An 18,831-nucleotide genomic window follows, 5' to 3' on the forward strand; every position below is an offset into this window, starting at 1 on the left:
GGAAGGATATTTCCAGTAGATGGACTTTGTACTCCGGGTATATAAGCACTAAGCAGGGATACTCGGATATCAACCATTAATTCGCAAAGTGCGTCTACTAATCGAAGAATTTGACACGTATGTTCATATGTGTATCACATACTTATAACAAACGACACGTGTCGCCTTCTCTGATTAAGCATCGCTTGTTGCTGCAAACGATCGATCACGTAAAATTACCATTTCGAATTATATCCTTGTTCACAAATCAGTCCAAAAGAACGAGTTGTTCTTTGAAAGGATGAGGTTCGAATGTCCGGAACCTCGGCGGATAGGTTTGACGTTTTTTTTAATTGAGTTGATTTCCTAGGGTTTAGGTAAACGCAGTCTAGGAAAAAAATATATTCGAACTTTCTGATCCGGGTTTAAATTATATTAATAATAATTAACAGTGAGGAGTAAAAAGAGAGTAGTAGGACGTTTGGTGTACTTCAATGATAGATTATTTAGCAGTTGATTGAAGGGAGCCGAATTAAGGTTTTTGGCCTTCATCGGTACTTCCGGTTTGATATGAACTTGTCTCCCGTTTGTCATTCAGTATTTTATTTATTTTTTTGCTTGAATGCTTGTAATTTAATCCGATCCTTGCGTAGTTTTGATGGACTCTTGGCTTTGCGTTTTAAGATCGATTGGCTTGCTAGAGTCATGGTAGTTGGGTTGTTGGCCAATACCGTCGATGTGCTAGCGCCTTGATTGACTGGAGTCAGATTTGTAACCACAGTTTTACTAACTAACCAAGAAGTATTTTCCTGGTTGATTGGGGAAATTAAAGGTTGGACACTTTGTGGTAAAAGCGGCTGTGTAAAAGATGCAGCTCTAGTGACGGTGTGCGTTGCCATTAATGGCCTGGCCCCATTTATATGAGACATATGTGGCGGACGTTCAACCTCTGGTATCGCTTTTGTATCTCGTTTGCCTTCCACCCAATCACGGCAATATAGCGTCCAAGCAACTGGATTCGATTTTACCGTGTCTAGCGACGCTATCTTTACTTGCCAAGGCGAACAGAAAGGGAATGGATCAGTTAAACGATGTGTCGATGGGTTGGAGATCATTGAGGCGATCTGCTCGATTCGCTCGTTAAGATCCGCGATTTGACGATCCCGGTGATCTACAACTAGATTCGGTTGAAGTCTTGAATATTCTCTGCCATTTTCTTTTTCAGCCATTTTGTCCTTGCTGAAACCAAGTACCTAATGACAAATATTTTTTGAATTATTTATATTAAATTGCATACGTTTTTAATCGTTAATGGTTAAGAAGGGGGCGGGGACTTGGAGTAATATGAACTATTGGGGGCAATCCGGATATTTAAATATCAGTTCTATCCCTGGTAAAACAAAAGTAATCAACTTGATTATTCGCCCATCTGTTCTTATTTTATAAGTACAGCGAATAATCAAGCACGGACCGGACGGCCAGCAGCCAGCACGATTGGAATTTTTATGTTACGCGATTCACGAATGTCTGATTTATTTACACTTGAATACTTATCTATAGTAGAGTAAGAACAAATACACAAACAAATATAGGTATCGTACGAACGTAAATAAGTTTTTTAATACCTATGTCATTTTACACAAAATCATATTTTGTGACGGGTGATGAAGGAGCGATAAAGTGCTTTCATCAAAGCCGTCAACGTCGCAACTCGCAAACTGGTTTAGAATAAACCTCGCAATTTTTTTCAGAAAAATAACCATAGGCGCAATTACGGGGGGGCTAGGGTGGGCTTAGCCCCCCAAAAAAATTAGGTTATGTATACAATTTTGAAATACAAAAATATATTTACTTATATATATATATTTTAAAAAATTGTCCAGCCCCCCCAAGTTAAAAATTGAAATTGCGCCTATGAAAATAACCCACGAATATCAGGACTTCAGAAGAAATACATAATACATGTAGACAAATTTAATTACCCAAAAAAGACGCATTGCAAATTTAACTAAACATAATTTGTTTAGAAGTTTTTATTTCCAAAACAATTGAAGAGTTAGTGATTGGGTTTTTTACGAGTTAAAACCGTGTTCGGCAGAGAAAATCATTCCTTTAAAGCTTAATTATTCGCACTTACCTTGGTTACTGGTACAACAAAATCGCGCTAATACAGAATACCTATTTATATTATAATAAGATATGGTAAATATATTTATAGCATAAGTCGGCGACCGGTTTTAACTCGCAAAGATATGTAAAGTGATAGATATAAGTGTATAACCACGTGTAGGTTTGTCGAACATCGAAGTCAGCAGCTAAAGAGCTAGCGGTAAATGTCAATACAGTATACTAGGGAGTAGGGCGGTCGCTACTCGCTTCCGACAAATGGACTTTGCACCTTTATCGTATAAGAGAAATCGATAACAAAGGTAGTGTATTCCTAAATAATATCAAATTTTACCAATTGTCGCATTGTTATTATCAAACACCACGTTAATAGAATAGTATACACCACGGTGTAGAGAAGATATCTACATCGTGGTAGGTATACGCGGCTCTACTAAATTTCAGGGTTAAGTACAGACCAGAAAAAACAGTTATTTAAACAAACAAAAACAAGCATGTTTAAAAATACAGTTTTTCCCTGTATCCTTCAAATATCACGCTTAAATATTCTAATAATATTGAACTAAGTAATATGTTGGTAAAATGAATAAATATGAATGTACATACTAATATATATTAACCCAGTAAAATATCGTTATAACTGAATCAATTGACATGACAAAAGAGTTTTGTACAGACATGTCAAACCACAGTTCAATTAATTTAAGCCTTTTTTTTAATAGTGAAACTAGCACAAAAATATCTTCAAAGCGTGCGATATTGTGTATAAGTGGTTTTTCGTCATAAAAAGTACAGTGTACACAAATATTATTAACAAGAGCAACGTTCATTATGATAAAAAAACAATGTACAGATTCTTAAATTCTAATATGTTTATACTAATATTTAATAATAATAATAACGATTGGTTCAATAAACAGAAAAGCTTTTAAAAACTTAAATAGGTTAATACAAATTATTAAACCAAGAACAGATTATTATTACAACAGTCAATATTAAATACTAAATACTACAAAACAATAATTGGAAAATATCTACCCAATTTATGCATAAATTACATTAAATTGTATGTTAATTTAAAAAATACTACAGAATTAGTTTAAAAGTTAAGAATATTAATAAAGCAAAGGAAAATTGACAAATTTGTTACGGACTTATTAATGTACTTGCCAGTACATTAATCTAATTGGAGGAATAATGTATTGTAATACAAATTTCATTAAGCAACTGTTATTTTTGGGACAAATAGTTTTCAAAATTAAATTTTTTAGAAAAGTTTATGATTTTGTCTACAATACAATATCAAATAATACTATACTTGAACCTACGACCCATTAAGAACAATCCAAATTTATAACAAATAATAATATACTTAATGTAATTAATACCATTACACAGACACAGAATACAACTTACACAAAAATTGAATAACAGAAACAAATTTCAAAACAAATTAACACGTTCATTTATATAACACAATTTAAAAATATATTCAAGAGTAATAATAAATGCATTATTCTTAAATAAAACAAATTAATTTAAAACGAATTATACTAAATTAAAAATATAAAGGTAACTTAGGTAGAGGTAAATTATACCTTTCATGGCTACAACGAAATGAGCTTTTTTTTACGAGGTAGGTATTGGTTATACTTAAGAGAGCACAAATTAACAGTTTTTTTGCCTTCTAAAGATTATAAATGATATATATATATAAATACATATTCACGTTGTTGTAGTTTACCATTTTAATTTTAGTTAATAAAACTATTTTATCTAATAAAGAACAACTCAAAAGATTCCATTTAAATCTTAGATACAGACAAAAAACATAGTTATGATTAGTAGAATACTTTTACTTGCTCAATTTAGCCAACTATACAGTAATTTTTGACAATTGCATTCTCCTAAATAAACACAAAATGAATAATAATAATAGTTAATCAGCAGATAAAATAAGAAGGCATGAGAAATATGTACTTTTTGGTTCATATGGCCATATCAACTTGTCTCACTAATCAATTGCTTTTTAATTCGATCATTTTCTTATAATTAAGCCTAGCGTGATTTTATAAACTGAATTAGGCTACTAAAATACATTAATACAAGTATTTAGTATTTACTTTAATGAAATTAACTACAATTTAAAATATAGTTATGTTTATCCGTCTTGAAAATCAACAATAAAACAAAATACATGCTTTTGAGATCAAAATTAAAACTGCTTACATCAACTATTATATTTAGTTTAGATACTTCATATCAATTAAATAATTAACATTTTATCTCCGACAGATTTTTAAAAAGGTTTGGAAATGTGTTATAACTTATTGTTATAATTTACAGAAGAATAACAATCTAAATATGTATACCACTATTAGAGTCTCCCATTTTTGACGATTCGTCAACCTTCAAATACAAACAAGTTGTGGTTTTTGAGTTTGATGACTGGGGTTTCACTGAATGTACAGTTAATGTATCCAATTCATGGGCCGAAGTTTGGTTTACAACAGCTGTACTTATACATGACACTGTTGATTCGGATGGGACATTAGAAAATGGAGAGGCCTGTCTTATATGGGTTCTATTTTGTTCATTTTCATCCACACCACACATTCTTCTACAGCAACGAGAAGGGTAGGCGGCGCTTTGTCTATAATTAGAACCGAATACTGACAATAACGATACTAGGAAAAAGGTTGAATAGAACCAACTAATCATCATAATTATTATTAAAAATATGCCTAACTGGGCATATGGCAAAACATCTGAAGGTAACATAAATGCTCCGCTAGCACCTGTTGTTATTGCACCCATCAGTGACGGACATGCCAACAACGATAATGCTTTTGATACAGCTGTTGCTCTGGGTAATTCTTCACAAGCCATTAGATATTCAACAGTGTAATGTAAGCTGAAATCTACAGACAAACCAATAGCTACCGAAGTAACGACTGATTCCATGACATTGAGTCGCCAGCCCATTAAAACTAGTATTGCTATCGTAGAGCTAATTATGAAGAATATAGTTGTGACGGTAATCATAGTTAATGAAATACTCATGGTCACAAAGAACATAATTATGAAAGCTAGAGCTAAAGCAATAATAGCTGACATAATGGTGTCTTCGATTAACGCTTTTTGTAGATCATAGAAGCCTAGGTGGCTATAAAACCAACCATTTCTAAGTCCAGGTGGTGCCGTTTCCATTGTTTTGGATGACCAGGATTCAACCTATAATTAAATCACAATAGAATTTAAAAAATGAATTGTGAGCAATATATATAAGCTAAAACTAATTACTTGTTTATAAAAATTTTCCATATCGACATAAGATGTAGTAAAGACAAAGTTACTTTCATACTCCACAACAACAGCTTTCATAATTGGCAAACGTGATTGATTTTTAGGATGAAACAATGGATTTGAAAACTTGGGACCGGCCACAGTAGGAACAAATAAATTATTCGGAGTGCTATAAATAATATACATAGCTCTAACTATACAAAAATGAAATATATTTCTCGGGAATGGAAACTGATAGGTGTTACAACAAGGCCAACGATTCTGTTCAACAGGACTAACGCAAGGTCGATCCATCCATCTGATAAATGTTTCCATAAAGCAATTAGTCAGTTGTGGCCCACCAACGGCTCTAAAGAAAGGCTGTGAACGTAAATTTACACAGAAATGCAATAGCCAGTCTTGTGATTTCGGATGGGCCATATCAAATTCTGGATCATAGACCAAATCACCATGATCTTCTGGATCTAGATGATAACCTGTATCAGTAGGTAATATTCCCCATACAAAACGAAGTGGGACGCGATTTTCTGGATTATTGTCAATCTAAAATTTAAAAAAATGAATAATAATACCATACAACTTAATAACTATTTGTATATTATATATGATTTTACCCTTCTCACTCGTTCAAACCAAAATTGATTTTTATATACTAAATCATATTGTTCAAAAGGATGCGACTCTCGAAAAAGTTGAAATTCAACAGATTCTGGTAGTTTCATTCCAGGCCATATCCATAAGACACAAACACTCAAAAGACCCAAATTGAAGATTAGTATAATCCAAACCCATCGAAAACGAAACACAATTTTTAATAACCAAGAGTTAAACACTGTTTGGATTTTTCGTAAAAACTGCTCAATTTTCTTCAATTTATTAATTGATCCGATATTTAATATTATTGATTGGTTCTTGTATTTAGAACTTAAAAGTACAATACAAGCTGGTAAAAGACTAACTGTAATTAGTAAGTTGATGAATACAGCCATAGCTGAAAATATACTGGAAAAAAAAGAGCAAACATTATTTGAAAAACTAATAATACTTTTTGAATAGCTAAATTAACATACCTAAAACAGCTTATTCCGTTTATTGCGCTTACAAACGAAGAAGCAAAAGCACAAAATGTTGTGGCAGTTGAGAGTGTTATAGATAATAACGAGTGTTTCAATGTTTTTGAAATAATGTCATCTAAAGAATCAGTGTGGTCATTGAACTTCACCACTTTCCAAACATCACACATAATAAATGCTGAATCTGCACTGACTCCAATGAGCACAATTATTGCAAGAACATTCATAAATGGGAAAAATTGAATACGCAATATGAAAGTATAAATAAAATGGGAAACCGATAAAGAGAATACTATATTTAATAGTGTAACAGCAGTGATAATCCATGACCATGTGTAAAACCACACACAACTTGAGATGAAAAATAGACTAAGCCCAACAAAGTTGATGTCTTGCACAAGCTCAATATCAAACAGGGTATCTTTAATCCCTACAAAAACATATTAATGATTTATACATTACTACTAATATAATGTACTCTGTTATTTATATTTTTATTGAGGTGCAGGTTCTGGCTTATATTTTTTATTTAAAGTAGAGAACATCTTAAGGTCCACTATGTTCGATGATTTTCATTAAAATAATAGCTATTCTCAGAAAGCATAATTGAAATATAATAATTATAGAAATTTTTAGATGATATTACAGAGTAAACATTTTTATATTTTAAAAATTGGCGATTATAGCACACTAAAATATTCTCTACTTTCAATAAAAAAAATAATCTTAATTCGACCTTTATTTAGGATCCCTATTTCCAGGAAACATGTTTTGAAGCAAAAAAGACACCCGCACCTAAACAGTATCTAAAAAAAAAATTATTTATTAAAATACAATATTTTTAAGATTTTTATACCAAAATCAATAGCAGAAATTTCAACTAATGAGGTGGATAAATTTGCATCTTTCATAGCTTTATAAACATGTATAATAGACCCTTTTCCAAATGGTAAAAACATCATTGAACTCGTAAGAACTTGTGTAGGAGCCTAAAGATTTGAAACAAATTAAAATATGTGAGTTATACACAGTACTTAGTTATTATTAAATACTAATACTATGGCAGATTCCTATTATGTGAAACGTTGATGTCTTAAATTTTTCTTTGTTTTCCATGAAATGTTCATAACACTCAATGGTTTATTACTTTTAATAACTCAAAATAACTAATTCCACAAAACAATAGTATCTTCACATCAATTAGTTAATGAAAATATAATGATAATGTCTAAAGCTGAATCATTTTAATATAAATATATCATAGAATAATTTATACATAATAAAGATTCAACTTACATGTGGTGGCATAAAATTAACATCCAAATGATAATGCATTAGATTATAAACAACATTAAACTGTATACATTGATGTGGTATTGATCTATAACCTCGAGTCCACTCTACGAGTTCATCATCATGATAATAATGAGCACATCCTTCAAGTATTGTAACCGTAGAATTAATGTCATTTGGCTAAAATATAGATTAATAAAAGTATACTACTTGTTTTTGTTTATAAATTAATTTATAATTTTTATTATTTACTGTAATTTCTGAACAGGACTTATGTTTTTTTAATAGTGTTATGTAATTAACTAATGACCACGGTGGACAGCATGCATGTTCTTGTTGGTCACAAACATCCTTATATGCATCTAAATTTTCTAGTTGTTGCTGAATAATGCACATATGTTTTACTGCTTCATATGAGAGAAGATCGTTGCCTTCTTTAAGAGTAAAAACTACTCTTGCATGATCATAAGCTAAAAAAATCAATTAATATTTTTATTAAAACTACAATATTAAAGAACTAAAATAATGGAACATTTAAATAAACCCTAAAGCACAATAATAATACTCTATAGCGTATACATATTTCGACAGCCATGTAACCTTACCATCATCAGCGCAAACTACAAACTGAGACTGATATGATATTGTACGCGCTGATCATAACATTGCTGCCGAAATAAGTATACACTATAGCACTATTTTTGTGGTTAAGGGTTTAATTAAATATTTAAATATTTTATTTCTTAACTATAAATAACCACAAATATTGCTTCAGTTTTTTTCTAAATTAAAACTAAAATATTAAAAAAAAAAAATAGTGTCGCTAAGTTGGTTATATTCAATTTGCCTACATTATTATATTGAATAGAAGTACTTTATTCTTTTGTATACAACACAACCTATAGTTAGATTTAAAATTGTATTAGTTATATTACATCTATTAAATTAATTAAACTTATAATACTTGGTTTGGAACAAAAGAAATTAAGTCGATTTTTCCGTGTTTTTTTATCATTTCTTAACGTCATCACTTCAGTTTCCTCAAATACTTCATCATCAAACTCAGTAGTATGAGGTACAGTTTTTTTTGACATGTCACTTGAAGTTACAACATTTTGCTGCACATAATCCTATAAAATAAATAAAAAGTACTAATTAGACAAAGTAGCCCTAAATAAAAACTTAAAACACATAAATATAAGATTATTAGAACTAATAATTAAGGCTTAGTCCTAGGTATAGGAACAATGTTAAAAGTACGATAGGTTAAATTAACAAATTTTACATAGGTGATAAATTTAATCATTAAAATTATTAAAAACTTCCAATTATCAATGATAGTATATAAGAATGCCTAATGCAAATAAAAAAATCTAAAAAACCACCTTAGAAAATACCAAAAATTTAAAAACAAACATTTTTTTACGATATGATAGAATATCAAAAAGAAAGTTTCAATAGGCGAGTGCCTTCGTCATTAATATTTCTTTTAGGAATTTCGTTCTTACTTACTTTAAAATATTTTATTAGTGCAACATTCATTTTAATATTTTATGACAATGGTATTTAAACTTTTTCATCCCACAGCTCTTTTGTGTCTTCACAATATTTTGATGGCTCCCCTGACCAACTAATGTGACGCCCCTGGGAGTTGCAACACTTAGTTTGAATACCTCTGTTCTATGATATTTCAATAAAAGGGTTTTTATTTTCAGAAGTTTTTAACAGTTTGAAATAGAGGTAAGCAAAATTAATTTAAATTTTAAAAAAATGTTATTGTAAATTAAAGAAATTGTAAATCCACCTAAAGTAATAGAGATTTTATCATTTTTGAATTATTTCTGTAATTCCAAACTTAACAAAAAAAAAATGGTCAAAATACACATAAGACTTAAGAGATCATTTTAATTATACAAAAATGATTAAATCAGTCGGATCGATTTACAAACATTATCTGCCTATACTTAATTTACGGTATAACCTACCTGTTGTGTCGTTACATATTAGGTTTACAGAAATGTACTTACAAAATGTAATTTTGGCTCATCTTTTGAGAGCGTCATTTCTTGATCATAGTTTTGTGGTAATGCATTTAATGGAATCCTTGTAACGTCGTCTAATAATTCATAACCTTTTTCCAGTGCCTTGATCAAGTTGTCCCAAGCTACTTGTCGATCTCCAATTTCAGTACCTCGTGTTTCAAACCCCTAAAAAATAAAAATAAATACTTAACATTTAAACCGTATTTATATTAGCTATTTTGATAATAATAATAAATAAAAAACAAACTTAATCGGTTATAAAAAAATTAAAACTTACAAGTTCAGGGTGTGAAAACTGAGGTCGTTGTCCAACTATATGTGGTATCACGATAGTAGTCATACACAACACAATTACAACAGCTATAACCTTGCGAGGATGGTTCACTAACAATCTTACATACCTATTTTATAAATGGTTATTAAAGTTTATAAATATTTTTATTATTCATTGTAAGTTATTATTTATACTAAAAATTAAACTTACCACTCCATCATACTACTGAAAAATTGTAGACCTTTAGTGTATCATTTAGGATATAAATACAAAAATCTTTCGTTCTGGTTTAATATTTTTTTAATTTTATTCTAAAAATAAATAACAAACATTTAATTTATCATGTATTATAAATGTATTAGTATAATAAAATATTTAATGTATAATTAAATTAGTGGTGTATCAAGAAATCTATTTTAGGGGAAGTATAAAAACTATTTAAAACATGAAATAACAAAAAACATGAATTTTATTTTACAGCATAGGAGCCATTTTAAATAAGTCCTTAAGTTTTATGTATAATATTACTTTTTAAATCATTAATTATTTTGGTATGAGCTAAGGTGATAGTTTAGTAAAAATTACTTAAGTAGATGAAGAAATCATGATTTAGCTTTTCTATTGAACAGATTTTAATTTAATTTATTTTTAAGGCTTATGATTTTTTATGGGACCAAAATGTGATATTTAATATTGACAAGGTTGTCTCGCACAACAAAAATTCTCAAAGATCAAGTAACTATACAATTTTAATTCAGAGAAATCTACGGATTTTCGACTTCAGGTTTGTAAACAGCATAAAAAACAAAAGATGGCAAAATGAGAAGGTGGACAGTAAAGTTATACCCACTATAATTATTGGTATATTAAAAAAAGTAAAATCCAAAAATAGTATTGTAAATAATAGTAGAGAATGATACAGTTTCAATAAACAAACAACAATATGGAAACAAGTAGATATTTTGAATGTTTTTGTTTATATTTATACAAATATAAAATTACTAAAACGTAATTATTTATAGTTAGAATCAAAAAATGAGACAAAAGAGAAGTACTCACTGGTTACTTTTAAATAATCCATTAGCAACGGTACTTTCGGTGTTGTAGGCAATAGGCATCAACAAGACGAGTCTTCCTTGTGAAGTCATCGTGATTAGTGATTACCGCAAGGGATGCTGGCAGCTGGATAGAGCCTAGAGGCAAATCGTTAAAGCTCCTATGACGTCAGTAAATATTACAGTATGATTTCACCGGGAAGACAATAGGTTTCCATGGAAACTACGGCAGTAGTGGGTCGACCCGGCAGCGCTGTGGCCTGCGAGTCACCGGTAGCCAAAAACCCATACAAATAGTGAATACAGAATAAATAATAATATACCTACCCAGACTAACCTTATTTACCGAATACCTCGACAGGTGGTGGGGATGACGACCGAAGTCAGAGGCCAGAGCGCCTGACGGCTGACATTCCTACCAATTACCTTCACCAATCACCAGTCATCTGCATCCACTATAAAAGTGATAGTGAAATTATAGTTACCCAAGTCCCAAGTGATATTTGCTCAGTGCTCACTACGGAGTACGGTCTGCGCAGGGCGCTGTGCCCTTTAAATTATTAAACCAGCGTTTAAGATAGAACCATTGAGTATATATAGTATATATACTCAATGATAGAACTCAAATGAGGCTCTCTCGGAAAATGATTATTATTAATATGTCCTATGCGTAATAAGAGTGGATAAGACAGTGATTCAAAAACGAATATAAGCGAACTTCCACTATCAGAAAATAAATAGTTTTCAGTTTTAATTCCGAGTATAAATCATAGAAAAGAGAATAACTAACTTCCTTAAGAGTTTAATAGTAATAAATAAAATACTTATTGTAATATTATACTTTTAATTTTGTTCACACAACTACATTAACGCTCTCAGTGAGACACGTTGGTCGCCCAACCAGAAACTGATTAGGAGGCAAATACATTTTTCTACATAATGGTTCTTTCAATAATAGTAATTGCATTTGCTGTTAGTAATTACAAAGAGTAGTTGTTATATCATGCAAATATTAGTATACTACCAATTATTACAAATTACTTCTATAATACATATTACAATAATAGATTATTTGCTATTTTAATATTTATTGACAATAAATTGTGTTAATTATAAACGTGCTAATTTAAATAAAGCACTTATGATTCACGCACTTGTTATAAATACATTTCATAATTTAATCCATATATTTGCATATAATAACGAAGATTTAAAATCGGGTGGCAAGCCAAACCACTCACGTGAATCCATTTCATTGGATTGTTTGGAAAACCTTAAGCAAACTCGGGGCAAGTTTGAACGGCTACGTTAAAGGTTTGCGAAAGATTCAGCTCATAACTGTAATATTTATGTTTATAATTGTTGTTCACTTAATACTTTAAATCTAACTAAGATCTTTCAAAACAATAAATCTATAATATAAAGTTTACAGCCTGTGCAATTGCACATTTTCTTTCTAGCCCAAAATAATTTTTTATTAGTTTTACCGCTAAATAGTAAATATAATTTGTTTTGTACACATTTTTATCATAAAGTTATGAACTATTATGGTGTTATCAAATTCGGTGACTTAAAACAGATCTTGGCTAAAAAATTAATCTATTAACTAGAGCTGAGTATCGGCATGACCCGATATCCAATATCGGCCGATATTGACTTTATCGGTTTTAGGAAAAAACCGATATCTCGCCGATAATTATCAAAAAAAGTACATTGATAATTATTATTTATAAGCAATCATGTGTCTCGCGTAGATATCGCGGTAAATATTGGTTAACCTACCAGGTATTATGATTCATGATAACACACATAATCTCTCTGGAATAGATTTCGATAATCATTTTTAAACATTATTCTTGTGATATTAACGAATAACAATTTTGTTATCAACTCTATAATTAATTTTACTATATTAAAGGAGAATTTTAGCTGTTATATAATATAAAATAAATATTAAATAATAATGCCTTCCGACATATGATATTATTGTTTATTATAATTACAATTTATATTTTTATAGATCATTTCATGTAGTTACGGCCTATGAGATATTTATTCTCGGATATAACTCAAGTTATTCCATTTTAATTTATAACTCAAAAAGTAAAAGTATGAGTACCAACCAAGAGTATAGTAATTTATATTATACAGCATTACACGTTTTACTTTTTTAATATTATTGATTGATAACAGTCAGCCGTCATTCGAGACAAAACAAACAAGTGTACCGTTAATTTCATTACAAAAAATCGTATGATTTGATGTCACATGATTCATATCGGCTGTAAAATCGGATATCGGATTTATATGGCCGATATATCGGTTTTTATAATTATCGGCTTATGTTTTATAATAGAATGACCGGATCGGTATCGGAAATTAATCGGCTTAGAATATTGGATTATCGGATACCGGGTACAATCCATATTGGCTCATGCCTGCTATTAACTATCCTCCCTAATATGATAAATTAAACAGGCAACACATTTTTTATATTGTCATCAGAATAACAATATTAAAACTATAGTTATTTTTTTTTTAAGGAGCACAAAATCAATTTATTAATATAAAGGCATTGCTTATCTATTACATAATGAATTTATGCTAATATACATAGTATTATGTCCTTTTTTTTTTTAATGGTTTCACACTTAGGTGCCCACTTGAATTTTAAATAAATGTTAATGGCAGTAATTACTGTTTTTTTTTTTTATAACAAAAGTTCAAACAAAAATTATTTATTTATAAATAATAAAATATATTTAACATGACACTATATAAATTGATTAAAAAAGGAAATTAAGAATAATTTATAAAAACAACTAAAATATTTAACCGATACTATTAAACATTTTAATTTAAATATTATTGATTTTTGTTTTACAATCATTTGGATACATGATTTTTATATCTTTTTAATGAATATTTAAATATTTAAGGTTAATTTGTTCATTAAAAATTATATATTACTTTGCCACAGACCTATTTGTTTTTTTGTTTTTTTTTTTTACTCTTGATTAAAAGACTTTGATCAGGTTCTGATGAGTTAAAAACAAGTGGTGTTGATACTCTAAATATTGTTGGCACCATTGTTGCAAGTATTCCAAATACTTCCTCTGATATACCCTAAACATGAAATGAACACAGATAATAGTTACAGAGTTGCTGATACTTAAAAAAAAACACTAACTTTTGGTACTAAAAACTGAATCGTTTTTAATTCTGATCCACCTAAAGATACAGACTCAATCATGAACCCTTTAGCACATTTTAAAACTAATTCAGCTCGTTTTTGACACCAAGGAACAGTCATATCCTGTAAAAATATATAATTATCATCATATGCATACACAAAAAAATAGATATTTATATAACATAAAACAAATAATATATCCTTACTTCAGTCATTTCATGATTTAAAAATAACGGTATAGTTAGCATTGTTATATCATAGGAACAAGCAGCTTTCAATATATTTCTTAAACCCAAAATCACAGGATGTCTAGAATTAATATCAGCTAAAATCATATTTAAAAAATATTAATAACTAATTATTCTATTAATGTAATCTGTTTTAAAATCTTAGGTAACTTCACACCTGATTTTAAAGAATCATCTATAACCATATGAAATACAAGATGTATAGAAGCAAGATTTGAATGTTTTGTAATGAAAACATCACCACATTGTAACAATTTTGATTTATTTCGACGTGCCTGCAATAGTTTATTAGCCAATAAATGTTAAAAAAAAAATACCTTGTACTCCACACAAATTGTGGTCATAGAAATGGTATATTTTTTTTGGTAATATTTACATCTACATTGTTTATTTATAACTTGAATAAATATTGTCATGTTTATTTAACAATTTCAATGATAGAAGTGTATTACATTTGATCAGAATAACCCAACTTATATCAGTAAATGTTAATAACTAATAAAGTAATAAGTAATAACTCAAAAAGTATTTATGAAAAGTGGTTATCAACTCTTTCATATTTTAGTTTATCATTTTGCTTTTAATAAGCAAATAAAAAAATGTAGGTTTTATGGACTTTCAAAACTACCCTTATAAATATTATTATTAGTACTAAATAAAATTTAATCGTTAAAATAATTAATATAATATAAAAATGTGGATAAGCATTTATACATACATTTATATAGGTATTTACTATATACCTATATATTTGTTTTGAACATAATATTTATAACATAACCTATTTTTAGTAAAACAAAATGTTTGTTAATAAAGGTCTTTTGTTCATATTATATCCAAATCAAGTTTATAAAATAATAATTAATAATAAATATTGTAATAATTTATAGTACCTGTAATTCTGGTGATAAAAAATTACTAACGGGTCCATTACATTTACGGTCTTCTACAGCAGCTTTCAAATCTGATTTAATAATTTCTAATTGATCTTGAAGTGAAGCAAAATGAAAATCTGTGCTATTTTCGCAAATATCAAAAAACTCTAAAATAAATAATAAAATCAATATCGTCTCAGCTTTGAATTGAAGATAAGTATAATCTTTTAAACAATTAAGTAAACAACCCATATTACCTTTAGCTAAACCAGAGTAGAAATCTAAGTTATTTGTGTCAGTAAATAATACAAGACCTTTGAGATCATGTGAATAAAGTTCAAGTACTGTTTGTAACCTTTGTGGATGATGCATTATTATACTAAAGACAATTTCAATACATAAGAGAAGTACATAAGATAATTACAAAAACTATAATATTTAAAAAAAATACAATTTCTATACCCTGTTCGCAGAGAGCATGCCGGATTTGTGCATGTAGACTGAAGACTAAGTAGCAAGACTAAGGCTGACAGGGCGGACGCTAGTCACACTGGGTGCTGTGCATAGATGCGCAGAATGGCCAATTTTCCGTCGGGTAGCGGCATGGTCTCTCGGCGAACAGAGTATAGTTTCTATATCTTAAAAATAAATACCCTTGTTCATCTAGCGTGAGTCTTAAAAGATTTAATGTATCTGCTGACATAATACGAATGTTATGTGTAGATTTCATCTGGGACCCAAGGTGAATAGTAAAACTTTCTTCTATGTCGTAAAGAGATGAATTGGCAATGGTGAACTCATTAGATATTGATCCAATTGGAGAGTTCCTAATTGAATAAATCAGTAAAAAAAAAAAATTAACTCAATACATACAAATACAAATGTTTACCCCATGGGTGAATAGAGGCCTTCAGTTCCTCGCATTTCTTCTACAGTTTTCATAATCCATTCTCTATATCCAGTACGTTGTTCTTGCTTTAATGTATCTAGTTTACTATTCCATTTACCCTAAAAACAGTAATTTTTTATTATTAGAAATGTGGAAATTAAGAAATTACCGACATTTTCTATTGACTAATATTGAACAAAATAAATATATAAATAAATTGTACAAAAAGTTATTTTATATACTTGAATTAATGTTTGATCATCAAAATGTTTTAATGCTAAAGCATTAATATCATCTTCTGTACTATAATTATTCAACCCATCCATTGCATAATTCATTTCATCAGTTTGACTAAAAAAAAATTACAATTACTTTAATAAAATAAAGTTTTAAGAATATATAAAGTTAAGGTTTAAATAGAATTTTAAAGCATTAAAACCAGAAAAAAACTAAATGTAATAATATTATATATTAGTAAAGTAATTGTCTTTATTTAATATTCATACCCTTTTATTAGTGACAGCACTTGTCTAGTCTTTCTCGCTATAATATCTTTTACAGCTTGAGCATAACCATATTCTATATGAAGTATTGCATCTAATGATGGGCCTGAATGGGCCAATTTATGAAATGCAGTAGCAAATAATTGATCATTACTAGGTCCTTTATTGTCACTATACGATAAAGTTTCCTTTTTTAAAAAAAAAAACAAGAATTTATTGACATTTATAGTTTAATATAAATATATCCCATCATACTTCTTTAAACGCTTTTTCCCAGTATTTGACAATATCTTCTACCTCTACAGTCTCATTTTTAATGCAGTCTATCGCATCAGCAGTTTGACGATCATATAACTTAATTGTAGAGTCATCAATAAAAGTTTCTAACTCTTTTACCACATCTGTCATTATAAAAGTTTTTATTATAAATGAATCCAAAAATGTAAATGCAAAATATAATAATTACCTTCTACAATATAAATAGGTAAATGGAATCCACTTACAATTCTGTGTGCTAGTTCAATAATATTACCATCAAATGGAATATCAATAGGCACTTCAATTTTATAATGGCCAGGAATTTTTATGGTTGAAAAAGAAAATTGAAAAGTTTGGACAAATCGTATATCAGTTTCATTTGTTTCGTTCATTATTACAGGACAGTTTTAACATCTAACAGCGTTGAACGGTTTTTAAAAATATTTTATTCCATTATTGAAGTTAAATTTTAAAGTATATAATAGTATAGAAAAATACAAATTTCCATTTTATATATTATACCCCAAAGAACTTGGCAATCTACAATACCGAAATATGATTTGTTAATGATATTAATTTTTAATACAGTGCAACAGTACAATAAAATATAAATAAAATAATAAAAATTCAAATAACTAATAAATATTAAAATTTAAAAATCATGAAAACTTAAAATCATGATAGCATTATCATGTATTCATATCTTGCAAACTGTTGATATCGACACAGTAATATTCTGTGATATCGGGATGAATAATTAACACGGTTGAACAATTATAATATGAAAATATAATCTGTAGTTAACCGTAATAAATACTTACCTACCTACCTAATAGTTTATAGTAGGGAAAATAAGTCAATATTAGAGGTTAAAAGGTGTGTTAGCACCTTGGCGTGTGGACCATGCTGGTTTCTAGTGCGGCTTTTAATTTCTTCTGAATTAAAAAAGACAACTTGTTACTATATTAAAAATTATTGTGGATTTGTAATTTGTACAGCATGACTTTATCCATGGTATATGTTCCAAGCTGACGTCATAATACCTACTTCGAAAGCCAACCAGATACTGAATAAAATAAAACGCAGTATTTAACCATGGCAATAGATTTTATATCCATGTATTTAATTATTTAACTAGTAAAAAGTAGAGTTTATAACAAAGTATTTAGGCTCTCAAGTAAAGCCCAGTATGACAGTAGGTGCTTATTTTTATAATTATAATACTAAATTTAAGATTTAAACATGTATAAAAATAAGTCCACTTTATTACAAACAAATTGAAATTTGACAACCTAGCCCATCAACATACACTTTGGTTTAACAAATCCAATGATTATTGATTAAAAAAGCCAAGTATGTTATTATTGTTACTCTTATAAGCTGTACTTGTACCAAGTGTTATGTACAGAGAAATCGACACTTAATGCCAAATATTATTTTGACGCCTCCTGTAAAAAAATATTTACTCACAACATAACATTTATTTGTGGGACAATTATATTTTATGTATTGCGAAAACTATAATAAACTTTTTCGATAATCGTCTCAGTCAATAGTATGAAAATAATTTAAAATAACTTGAAAACTTATGAAACTTCAGTCTTTAGTTTGACATACACAATTTGGGAAATTCACAACTATCAGATATCACAGCTGTAAATCCACTGGCCAACAGGCAAATACAACTGAAAGGTTACAACTTGAAATACCTTAAGG

General features: G+C 29.0%; 3 protein-coding genes across 5 annotated transcripts; all 3 read right to left on the reverse strand.

Annotated features, from left to right (window-relative positions):
• Positions 1-548: 548 nt before the first annotated feature.
• Positions 549-2,247, reverse strand: LOC126839225 (uncharacterized). Of its 2 annotated transcripts, none has more exons than XM_050574380.1 (2): positions 2,117-2,247; positions 549-1,232 (listed from the first exon to the last, which is right to left on the reverse strand). In XM_050574380.1, exon 2 carries the CDS (start codon positions 1,206-1,208, stop codon positions 582-584), a length of 627 nt encoding a protein of 208 aa, XP_050430337.1. In that variant the 5' UTR covers positions 1,209-1,232; positions 2,117-2,247; the 3' UTR covers positions 549-581. The 2 variants fall into 2 exon arrangements, with proteins under 2 accessions (XP_050430337.1, XP_050430338.1); XM_050574381.1 differs by having other exon boundaries at positions 549-1,218; positions 2,117-2,136.
• Positions 2,248-3,157: 910 nt separating this feature from the next.
• LOC126839202 (protein dispatched) lies at positions 3,158-11,985 on the reverse strand. 2 transcript variants are annotated; one of them, XM_050574334.1, is made up of 13 exons: positions 11,487-11,985; positions 11,154-11,287; positions 10,305-10,405; positions 10,098-10,221; positions 9,806-9,985; positions 8,743-8,908; positions 8,031-8,248; positions 7,782-7,958; positions 7,342-7,474; positions 6,483-6,915; positions 6,027-6,414; positions 5,410-5,955; positions 3,158-5,340 (listed from the first exon to the last, which is right to left on the reverse strand). In XM_050574334.1, the coding sequence occupies exons 3-13, from the start codon at positions 10,313-10,315 to the stop codon at positions 4,465-4,467; spliced, it is 3,252 nt and encodes a 1,083-aa protein (XP_050430291.1). In that variant the 5' UTR covers positions 10,316-10,405; positions 11,154-11,287; positions 11,487-11,985; the 3' UTR covers positions 3,158-4,464. The 2 variants fall into 2 exon arrangements, with proteins under 2 accessions (XP_050430291.1, XP_050430290.1); XM_050574333.1 differs by lacking the exon at positions 11,487-11,985 and having other exon boundaries at positions 11,154-11,455.
• Positions 11,986-14,125: 2,140 nt separating this feature from the next.
• LOC126839210 (protein C12orf4 homolog) lies at positions 14,126-17,746 on the reverse strand. Its single transcript, XM_050574351.1, has 12 exons — positions 17,324-17,746; positions 17,113-17,258; positions 16,861-17,045; positions 16,597-16,705; positions 16,355-16,473; positions 16,119-16,292; positions 15,723-15,844; positions 15,484-15,632; positions 14,748-14,865; positions 14,549-14,667; positions 14,340-14,465; positions 14,126-14,275 (listed from the first exon to the last, which is right to left on the reverse strand). The coding sequence occupies exons 1-12, from the start codon at positions 17,505-17,507 to the stop codon at positions 14,132-14,134; spliced, it is 1,695 nt and encodes a 564-aa protein (XP_050430308.1). The 5' UTR covers positions 17,508-17,746; the 3' UTR covers positions 14,126-14,131.
• Positions 17,747-18,831: the final 1,085 nt, after the last annotated feature.

This window comes from Adelges cooleyi, unplaced genomic scaffold, assembly GCF_023614345.1.
Source record: "Adelges cooleyi isolate 19-005CV unplaced genomic scaffold, UGA_ACOO_1.1 ACOO_flye_CR_arks_rails_tigmint_CR_PRNA_30, whole genome shotgun sequence".
NCBI classification, from domain to species: Eukaryota; Metazoa; Arthropoda; class Insecta; order Hemiptera; family Adelgidae; genus Adelges; species Adelges cooleyi.

Excerpts from the sequence above, each read along its gene's own strand:
- LOC126839210 (XM_050574351.1), bottom strand. The coding sequence starts at position 17,507 with ATGAACGAAACAAATGAAACTGATATACGATTTGTCCAAACTTTTCAA. Across the intron at positions 16,293-16,354 it reads GGCCTCTATTCACCCATGGG|GAACTCTCCAATTGGATCAA; the intron begins GTAAACATTTGT and ends TTATTCAATTAG. Across the intron at positions 14,276-14,339 it reads TTCAGTTTTTAGTACCAAAA|GGTATATCAGAGGAAGTATT; the intron begins GTTAGTGTTTTT and ends TTTCATGTTTAG.
- LOC126839225 (XM_050574380.1), bottom strand. The coding sequence starts at position 1,208 with ATGGCTGAAAAAGAAAATGGCAGAGAATATTCAAGACTTCAACCGAAT.
- LOC126839202 (XM_050574334.1), bottom strand. Across the intron at positions 6,916-7,341 it reads AATTTCTGCTATTGATTTTG|GGATTAAAGATACCCTGTTT; the intron begins GTATAAAAATCT and ends ATGTTTTTGTAG. Across the intron at positions 6,415-6,482 it reads AACGGAATAAGCTGTTTTAG|TATATTTTCAGCTATGGCTG; the intron begins GTATGTTAATTT and ends TTTTTTTTCCAG.